The sequence below is a fragment of the Phascolarctos cinereus genome, unplaced genomic scaffold (assembly GCF_003287225.1).
Source record: "Phascolarctos cinereus isolate Bilbo 61053 unplaced genomic scaffold, phaCin_HiC Scaffold_5;HRSCAF=322, whole genome shotgun sequence".
Taxonomy (NCBI): domain Eukaryota; kingdom Metazoa; phylum Chordata; class Mammalia; order Diprotodontia; family Phascolarctidae; genus Phascolarctos; species Phascolarctos cinereus.
The window spans coordinates 221,422,694-221,433,371 of NW_027555958.1; the positions used below are offsets into that span (position 1 = coordinate 221,422,694).

A 10,678-nucleotide genomic window follows, 5' to 3' on the forward strand; every position below is an offset into this window, starting at 1 on the left:
CATATAAAAGAGGCAAGAAAAAACTTTTACAGTGGAGGGGAAACTAGGGGAAGTGGCAGGGAAAACTTGAATCTTAATCTCATCAGAGATGGCTCAAAGATGGAATAACATGCACACTCAATTGAGTATAGAAATCTATCTTAATCTTCAGGGAAATAGGAGGGGGAAAAGATATGAGAAGGGGGAGCAGGTAATAGGAGGGAGGGCAGATTGGGGGAGGTGGTAGTCAGAGAAGCAAAACACTTGCATATATATATATATATATATGTATATATACATATATATATATACATATATATATATATACATATATATATATATATATATAATTTTCCCCCAATTACCTGTTAAACAATTTTCAACATTTTTTTAAAGTTTTGAGTTCCAAATTTTATCCCTCTTCCCTGACACGGTAAACAGTAATATATAGGTTTTATACATGGGCAGTTATGTAGAACATTGCCATATTAGTCATTTTGTACAAGAAGACTTGAATAAAAGAAAAAGAAAGTGAAAAATATCATACTTTAGTCTGTATCCAAACAGTATCAGTTCTTTCTCTAGAGGCAGACAGTCTGTTTCATCATCAGTCGTTTGGAATTGTCTTGGATTATTGTATTGCTGAGAATAGCTGTCATTCGTAGTTCTTTGTTGTGCAATATTTGTTACTGTGTACAACATTCTCCTGGTTCTGTTCACTTCACTATGTATCAGTTCATGTAATTCTTTCCAGATTTTTTCTGAAATCTTCCTGCTTGTCATTTTTAACAGCATGTTAATATTCTATTATAATCATATTCCATAGCTTGTTTAGCTATTTCCCAATTGATGGGCATCCCTTTGATTTCCAATTATTAATTATCACAAAAAGAGGACCTATAAATATTTTTGTACAAACAGTTCTGTTTCCCTTTTTGGGGGGAATGTCCTTGGGATATAGTCCTAGCAGTGGTATTGCTGGATCAAAGGGTACACACAGTTTTAGAGGCCTTTGGGCATGGTTCCAAATTACTCTCCAGAATGGTTGAATCATTTTACAACTACATGAACAGTGAATTAGTGTCCCAGTTTTCCCACATTCCCTTCAACATCCAACATTTTACCTTTTTGTCATATTAGCCAGTCTGATAGGTGTGAGGAAGTACCTCAGAGTTGCTTTAATTTGCATTTGTCTCATCAATAGTGATTTAGAGATTTTTTTTTCATATGACTATGGATAGCTTTGATTTCTTTGTCTGAAAATTACCTGTTCATATCCTAGCAAAGCACTTTTGCAGAGGTACAAGTTGAAAAGAGAGAGAATAGAATAGACAGGGGAAAATAAGGTGGAGAGAAATACAGTTAGCAATCATAACTCAGAAAAAAAATTTGAAGAAAGTTTCTCTGACATAGGCCTCATTTTTCAAATATATAAAGAACTGAGTCAAATGTATAAAAATAAGAGCCGTTCCCAAATTGATAAATGATCAAAAGATGTGAACCATCAGTTTTCAGATAAAGTAATCAAAGCCATCCACAAAAACATGGAAAATATGCACCAAATCACTATTGATTATAGAAATGCAAATTAAAACAACCCTGAAATATCACCTCACACCTATTAGATTAACTAATAGGATAGAAAAGGAAAATTACAAATTTTGGAGGGGATGTTGGAAAATTAAGACATTAATGTACTGTTGGTGGAGTTGTGAACTGATTCAACCATTATGTAAAGCAATCAGGAACAGTGCCCAAAAGGCTATAAAAACATGCATACTCTTTGAACAAGCAATGCAGCTACTAGGTCTGTATCCCAAAAGAGATAAAAAAGCAATAAAAAAGCAAAAAGGAAAAGGACCTATATTTACAAAAAATATGTATAACAGCTCTTTTTTGGTGGCAAAGAATTAGAAATTGAGGAGATACCCATTAAATGTGGAATGGCTGAATGAGTTATGGCATATGACTGCACTGGAATATTATTGTGCTGTAAGATTTAATGAGTAGGATGCTCTAAGAAAAACCAAGACTTACATGAACTGATGCAAAGTGGAATGAGTAGAACCAGGAGAACACTCTGCACAATAACAACAGTACTGTAAGATGATCAACTGTGAATTACTTAGCTATTCTCAGTAATACAATGATCTAAGACAATTCTGAAGGACGTATGATGAAAATGCTATCCATCCTCAGAGAAAGAATTTATGGTGTCTGAATACAGTTAAATGCCTACTTTTTCTTTTTTTACTTTATTTTTCTGGGAGAGAGCAGTGGTCTATGTTTTCTTTTACAACATGACTAATATGGACATGTGTTTTGCATGACTATACATGTATAACCTATATCAAATTGTTTGCCTTCTCAATGAGGGGAGTGAGGATAGAGGGAGGAAGAGAATTTGGAACTCAAAATTTTAAAAACAAATGTTAAAAATTGTTTATACATGTTATTGGGGGAAAATAAAATACTAAATAAAAGATTAAAAATCAGTTCAGGTAGGTTCTAATTGTCCAAAGAGATTAAGCTTCAGGTAGAGCTGGACCAGCTATGTGAAAAGAAGAACAGTATGTCACGGCAGAAAAATGATTAGATTTTTAGTCTGAAGGTAGGAATTAAAATCCTGTCTTAACCATTTAGCTAGCTTTATTCCCACAGATAAACCACTTAATCTCTCTGATTTTTTTTCTCAAATCTAAAATGAATGCATCGGGTTAGATAATTTTGAAAGTTTTTCCTAGCTCTATTAATCTATGTGCATTTTTATTGCATTCTATGATGCTGTTGTATCTGTTGTCAGAATCATATGAAAATCAAGGTATTAATAACATCTTTGGAGGTCTGCACATACCTAGGGAGTTTAAGGACATAGTTTTCCCCAGTGTGTACCCTAATATTCTTAATACACAGCTTCTAAAACCCCTTAGCATGGACAAAATAGTTGATAAGTATGAGAGATAAGACACAGCTCAAGCCTTCTGAATGTAAGCCCAATTCTTTTTCTGCCATTCTAAACTTTCTATTAATATACCTATCTAGGTGGTTAAATTTAAGCCATATTTTGAACATAGAAATGTTTGTGAAAACCTCTGTATGTTGTATCCTGCTATGAGAATTGAGGTTTGTCAGAAATCATTTTCTTGTTCATGCAGGCACATTACCCACCTTGTGGGAGTTTTTAGACAGAATGGCATAAAAAATCTTTCTATGATGCCAGTATGAATTTTTGCAGAGGTTGGCTTATGTCTTACTAAACTAACCTCTAGGAAATGTATGGACTCAAGAAATAGTCATTTAATGGTTTAATGTTGACATCCATGGAAATATGCAGTGGAATGCCCTGTGAATCATTTTTATGTTTGAATTGGATGAAGGTATATAATGCATGCTCATCAGATGTGCAGATGGTATAAAGGTGAGAGAGAGAGGTATCCACAGAATGACAGACTAAGGATCCAAAAATGCATTAACAGGATATGGTTCATAGGCTAAATCTATTACCCAGAGAGTAAATAGGGATAAATGTAAAGTTATACACTTGTGTGAAAAAAAAAATCAGCTTTATGATACAAGATGGGTTAGACAATAAAAAGATCATATCTAAAAAAGATAATGAGTAGGGGATAGTTAGCTGACTTCAGGTTCAACGTAAATCAGAAGTATAAGTATGTCAGCCAAGAGTGAATGCAATCTAGGACTGCATTAAAATCATAACTTTCAAGAATAAGGAGGTACTTCAGTATTATCCACTAGTCTCCTCTAACATTGTCACCATTCTGGTGTATGCTCTCATCATCTCATTCCTGAATTACTGCAATAACCTGCTGTTGGTTCTCCTGGCCACAATCACTTCACACTTCAGTTTATCTTACACTCAGCTGTGAAAGCCATCTTCCTAATGTCCAAATCTGACCATATCATTCACCTGCTCAATAGACTTCAGTGGGTCTCTATTGTCTCCAAGGTCAAATATAAAATTTTCTGTTCATTGTTCAAAGTCTTTTGTAACTTGTTCCCACCAGCGCTATTCTAGTCTTCTTACACCTTACATCCCACTCTACATACTCTGCATTCTCATATCACTAGACTCCTTGTTCCTCAAATAAAACACTTCATCTCCTGACTCCAGACATTTTCACTGACAATTTCATTTTCACTGCAAAGTTCTGCCCCATCTTCTCTGTATCTTGGATGCCTTGGCTTACTTCAAGTCTCAGCTAAAATCCCACTTTCTACAGGAAGCCTGTACTAAGCACCTTTAATGTTATTTCCTTTCCTCTGATGATCATTTCCAATTTATGCTGCATATATCCTGTTCTCATATAGTTGTTTGCATAGTGCATCCCACACTGGACTCCTTGAGAGCTCATTGAGAACAGGGACTGTATTAACCTTTCTTTATATCTCTGGCATTTATCATAGTGCTTAATACATGGTAGGTCCTTAGTAAGTATTTGTTGACTGATTGACCAGACAGATAATATCTAGGCAAGTTTGTCCAGTTATAAGGAACATAGTTTAGGAAGGACATTGACAACCTGGCAACTGTCCCCAAGGAAGGTGACCAGGATGGTGAATGGTTTTAAGTCCATGCCATATAAGGATTGGTTGAAAGAATTGGGGTTGTCACTTTTTATTTTTGATTATTTACGTCGGGTGGAGAACCTGCAGCCTGAGGGCATCATGTGGCCCTCTAGATCCTCAAGTGCAGCCCTTTGACTGAATCCAAACTTCACAGAAGAAATCCCCTTCATAAAAGGGTTTGTTCAATAAAACTTAGACTCAGTCAAAAGGTTGCATCCAAGGACCTAGAAGGCCACATGTGGCCTCAAGGCTGCAAGTTCCTCACTCCTGATTGAAGTGTTTCCTTGAAATGACTGTTTTCCAATTGTTAAATTGTTTTCCAATTGTTAAATATTCTTTTCATTACAACAAATATTTACTATAAATGAAGTGTGTGCAATACTCACTGTTCAAAGGTAAGAAGAGATACCAAGTTTAGAATAGATGAGGTCCCTGTCCTCAAGTGGAAGTACAATATAGACACATAACAATACAATACATAATACGTAACAGACACATAAAATATGTATCTACAATTACATCAATTTGAATATCTCCACCAATCTAGATGTCAACCCAAATGACCTGATACAAACATATATATACATACACCTATGGTAGTCGGGAAAGGGACTTATTCCATGCTTGATTTCAGAACTAGGGGCTTTGATCTAAATCCCTTTAGCTGCTAGAGGAAGGTAGCAAAACACTCAAATTTTCCCCAGAAGTCTGAACTCATCAATATGCCACTTAGTCTCTGCATATCACAGCTTAGTTTGCACTCTCCAATATCTACACCAATAAGTTGCCAGTTCAACCCCATGGTTGAAGGAGGCTAGTAAGGCTGGCTTCCATGTAGGCAAATCTATCTCCCCAAAACACCCTTCCCCACCCATGCCCAAGGCTGCCACATCATATGAATTGGAAAGATGGAGCCTCTGGTGTCTTACCCTTTTAGCAGCTTTCATTTTCTCTTTCCCAAAAGTCCCTGCAGGGATCAAGGTCAATCTCTTTCCTCAAGTCTGCTCCCATATTCATTGCCAAAATCAGGTTACTTTAGATGTAACTTTAATTAAAGAGCTATAAAACTAATTGCCAATGTCATTTTGGCAACATATTGTAAAAGAAAATATTTGAGAACAATGTCAAAAATGACTTAAATGTCTTATCTCTTCTTTTATATTCCAGTGGAAATATTTTGCCTCGACAAAATTCCCCTTATGAAGTAGGAACACCATGTGCCAAGTGCCCAAAGAACTGTTCCAACAACCTCTGCAGTAAGTTTGAGGGAATTAATTTGCTTACCATGAGGATTCAAAAACAATTTCAACTTTTATTTTGGAGGAGTAATATATCAATTGAAACCATTTAATCATGACCAATTACAGATAGTTCATTTGAACAGATGACTCAAACTGTTCTAAGTGATCTCATTATTTCAGTTCAGTGTATTATGATCAGGTTACAATGAAAAATAATGTTATACCATGTGAATTAAGACACATAGTCACAGTCAGTTTCTGGGCATTTTCAAAAATAAAATACAATGAAAGCAGACAATCAGCTAACATTTATGTACATGATTGTGGCCCACAAGAAAATGTTAAATTATCCATGCCTAGTCCATACATTACATGGAAGAAAATAAAAATCCCATGTGTCTCTAAGTAATAATGTTGCCTTGAATTTTGCAAAGGTCAATATATTACCTTTAATATTTTTATAAGGCATTTATCTGCTGCATGTTTGATTCAAGGGCTTCACATGGGACTGAAGGGATGTGTGTGACCCTCTAGTCATGGTGTGGATACTCTGTACTTTACACCAAATATTCTGCCAAATATTTTTCTTGCTGAATTGGTAATCTGTTATGTTATAGGATGGGGTTGGCATAGCTTATACGGAGCAGGAGAATGAAGCTGAATTTTTTTCAATGTTTGCTTTAATTTCAGCTAATCCTTGTGAGCACACCGATGGTTATTCAAACTGTTCTCAGTTGAAAAAGCAATATTCCTGCAGTAATCAAATTGTCAAGAAAAATTGTAAGGCTTCCTGTGAATGTACCAATAAAATCTATTAAACTTCTCATTGGAAATTTGCTTCCATCAATAGGGATAATTGGAACACAATAATACCAGCAACAATTATTTTAAAATTATAACATGCTTGTAGTGAAGCCATAAGATACTATTCCTGATTAGTTTCAGAAATTTGTCATTTGATTGTGGGCATCAGTTTCTTTTTACCAAATCATTTAGGGGTTTGCATACATCCTATAAATGATTTCTTAAACTGACTCACTAAAATTAAAAAAAAATAAAATGATTGTAAAACCATCTTTGTTTCCTAGCTTTAAATTCCTAGGTCAATAATATGAAAAAGAGAACAAACTATGATAACTTTTTTTTAATCTTTATAGTGTTATAATTTTTTTTAGTGTTCTTTGCAAAAATAAATGGATTGAAATTGTGTTTACAATTCAGCCATATACATAACTCTAAGTTCTGAGATCACAACCGCTCTGGTCCTGAGCTAACTTTGAAAATTCTGTCTTTAAAAAACAAAATACAAAAAGAGTTTATCAGTCGCTATGCAAATTGCTTCTCTTCAGGATGAAGAATTACTTCTAATATGCACTTCCTACTTTGTCATTATGGCCTTTTCTGTAACTTTACTTATATCAATCAGCTTTTAGAATAAAAGATTTTCAATTTTTCCATCTGAGTCTTACTTGGTAACAAATGATTCTTGGATAGCATCTACAATGCTGACAAACCTTAATCATACCTAACAATTTGGACCCACTTTCTAATTTGCTTTATGACCTGGCCTATCAGGAGGATGCCCATTCCTGAGCAAGCTTTCCCAGTATTGAGAATTAAATTCAGACAAGAAGGATCCCTTACATTAATCTAAGCCAAATCTATAGAAAACAGAATCATTGCTCAGATCTACTCATTGATGTACGTGGTTTCAAAAAACAGTGCAGGACTTAACAGTGGATCACAAAAGATACCTAGCAAAGCAGATATGCATGACACAAAACTTTGATGTATTGCCCTCTCTGGAGCTACAACTTGAGCTACACACAATAACAGCAAAGAAGACAGCAGAAAAAAATCGGTATCCACTTGCCTGCTATTCGTTATGAAGCACTGTAATTTACAGAAGAATTGTGCTGGTCTGACAAGAATGGACCAGCATTAAAGACCATAAAAAGTTGAATTAAATATTTCTCTGACTTTACCAGATGTAGGTAGAGCCCCCAATGATTCTTTGCAGTATACATCCCCCGTAGAGCTTCATTATTAACCCATTTAAGTATGTCTTAGCTTCTTTTATTTAGGGGTATTTAGATCAGTGTGTATTTTTATGACTGCCATGAAGGAGTCTGAGAAAAGTGTACTCCTGAAGTAAAAAAAAAGTAGAAAGAGAATTATAAGTGGAATCTCCACTGATTTGCCATTTTGTACTTTTCAAAGCAAATCTAGTTCTAAGTCATTACCCACATCCCAGACAAATACAAGTCCTCAGCACACAAAACCTAGACATAAACAATTGGTTAATGTAAGAGGATAATGTTTCTTAATCTAGTGGGGAAAATATTTTTGAAGAAAGCTTAATGCAGTATTGTGTGTATGTATGCATGTATGTCTACATATATACATATGTGTGTATACAAATATTACATTATTTCATTAAGCTTTCATACATATATGTGTGTGTCTATAACCCAAAGTGAGAAGTCAGAAGAGCTCAACGAGCCTCAACACCTAAAGATTCCTGAAGAAGACTTGAAACTTGAAGAGGACTGAAAAAGGCTGGAGCTCCTCATACATAGCAGGGCATTCATCTCCACAAATACAGAGAGAGTCCCATAGGAATTGGCTCTGGAATAGGGGTTAAATATGTGTGTGTATGTATATGTGCATACATGTGCAAATACAAGTATATTCATTTTCACATATACACATATATGCACAGATATAATTTTACATATATATAAATTTTCCAGGTCTGTGCTAATTGTGACTCATATGCCACTGAGTTGAATCACCAAGTGTTGTAAGCAGTGCCCATGAGGTCCTATATACCAGCAGTTGTACGTGATCAAGCCAGGTCTCATTTCTAGTTTCACAAGAAAATTATCAAGGAAAACTGCCTTGATATTCTAGAATCAGAGGGTAAAATAGAAATTGAAAGAATCCACCCATCATCTCTTGAAAGAGATCCCAAAAGGAAAACTCCCAGAAATATTATAGCCAAATTCCAGAGCTCCCAGGTCAAGGAAAAAATATTGTAAACAGCCAGAAAGAAAGAATTCAAGTAATGTGGAGCCACAGTCAGCATCACTAAAGATTTAGTGGTTTCTACGTTAAATGATTGGAGGGCTTGAAATATGATATCTGAGAAAGCAAGTAACTAGGATTATGACCAAGAATCACTTACTCAATAAAACTGAGAACAATCCTTCAGGAGAAAAAATGGATACTCAAAGAAATTGAGGACTTCTAAGCATTCCTGATGAAAAGAGCAGTGCTGAATAGCAAATATGACTTTCAAATACAAGATTCAAGAGAAGCATAAAAGGGTAAATAGGAAAAGGAAATCATATGGCACTTAATAAGGTTAAATTGTTTACATTAGTACATGGGAAGATACTTCTAACTCTTAAGAACTCCTTTATTATTAGAGCAGTTAAAAGGAATATATATAGATCAAGGACACAGGTATGAGTTGAATATGATGGGATGTTATCTCAAAAATAAAACTAAGGGATGAGAAAGAGAAATGCACTGGAAGAAAAGGAAAGAGAGAGGTAGAATGAGGTAGATTATCTGACATAAAAGAGGCATGAAAGAGCTTTTGCAGTGGAGGGGAAGATGGGGGAAGTGGCAGGAAACACTCAAACTTTATTTTCATTGGAATTGGCTCAAAGAAGGAATAACATATACATGGGTATAGAAATCTATCTTACCCTACAGGAAAGTAGGATAGGAAGGGAATAAGAGAAGGTGGAGTACTCATGGAAGGGAGAGCAGATTGGAGGAGGGGGTAGTCAGAAGCAAAACACTTTTGAAGAGGGACAGTGTGAAAGGAGATAGAACATAAAAGGGGGAACTAGGATGGAGAGAAATACACTTAGCAATCATAAATGAAAAAAATTGAAGCATCTCTTGTCTAGTCCTCATCTCTCAAATATATAGAGAAATGAGTCAAATTTATGGGAATAAGAGCCATTCCTTAATTGATAAAATATAAACAGTTAGTTTCCAGATGTACTTATTAAAGCTGTCTATAGTCATATGAAAAAATGCTCTAAATCACTATTGATTGGAGAAATTCAAGTTAAAACAATTTGAAGTACTACATCACACCTATTAGATTGGCTAATAGGATGGAAAATGAAAATGACAAATGTTGCAGGGAATAGAGGAAAATTGAGACATTAATACACTGGTATTAGAGTTATAAACTGAATCAACCCAAAGGCCTATGAAACTATTCATACTCTTTGACCTAGCAATACCACTACTAGGTCTGCATCCCAGAAAACATAAAAAACAAAAAGTCAAAGGACCTATAATTACCAAAAATATGTATAGTAACTCTATTCTTGTGGCAAAGAATTGAAAATTTAGGGGATACCCATCAATTAGGAAATGGCTGAACAAGTTGTGGTATATGATTGTGATGGAATACTATTGACTATAACAAATGATGACCTAGATGCTCTCAGGAAAACCTGGAAAGACTTACATGAGTTGATTCAGAATGAAATAAATGAGTAGAACCAGTAGAACTAAATTGTACACAGTAACAGCAATATTGTAAAATTATCAACTATAAATGACTTAGCTATTCTCAGCTATACAATGATCCAAAACAACTCTAAAGGACTTATAATGAAAAATACTATCCATCCCCAGAAAAAGAACTGATGGAGTTTGAATACAGATCAAAGTGTACTTTTTTTTTATTTTATATTTCTTGGGTTTTTTTCTTTATTTTGGTCTATGTTTTCTTTTACAACATGATTAAAATGGAAATATGTTTTGAATGACTACATGTATAACCTATATCAAATTGCTTGCCTTCTGGAGGGAGGGAGAGAATTAGGAACTAAGTTTTT

General features: G+C 34.8%; 1 protein-coding gene across 4 annotated transcripts in view; it reads left to right on the forward strand.

The window, feature by feature from the left end:
- LOC110213587 (cysteine-rich secretory protein 3-like) overlaps positions 1–7,262 on the forward strand; it is an 82,693-nt gene extending 75,431 nt beyond the window's left edge. For all 4 annotated transcript variants that reach the window (XM_020993960.2, XM_020993961.2, XM_020993959.2 and 1 more), the window contains 2 exons: positions 5,734–5,822; positions 6,498–7,262. In XM_020993960.2, coding sequence (XP_020849619.1) covers positions 5,734–5,822; positions 6,498–6,625 — 217 coding nt within the window. In that variant the 3' untranslated portion in view covers positions 6,626–7,262. The remainder of the gene's footprint in view (positions 1–5,733; positions 5,823–6,497) is intronic.
- Positions 7,263–10,678: the final 3,416 nt, after the last annotated feature.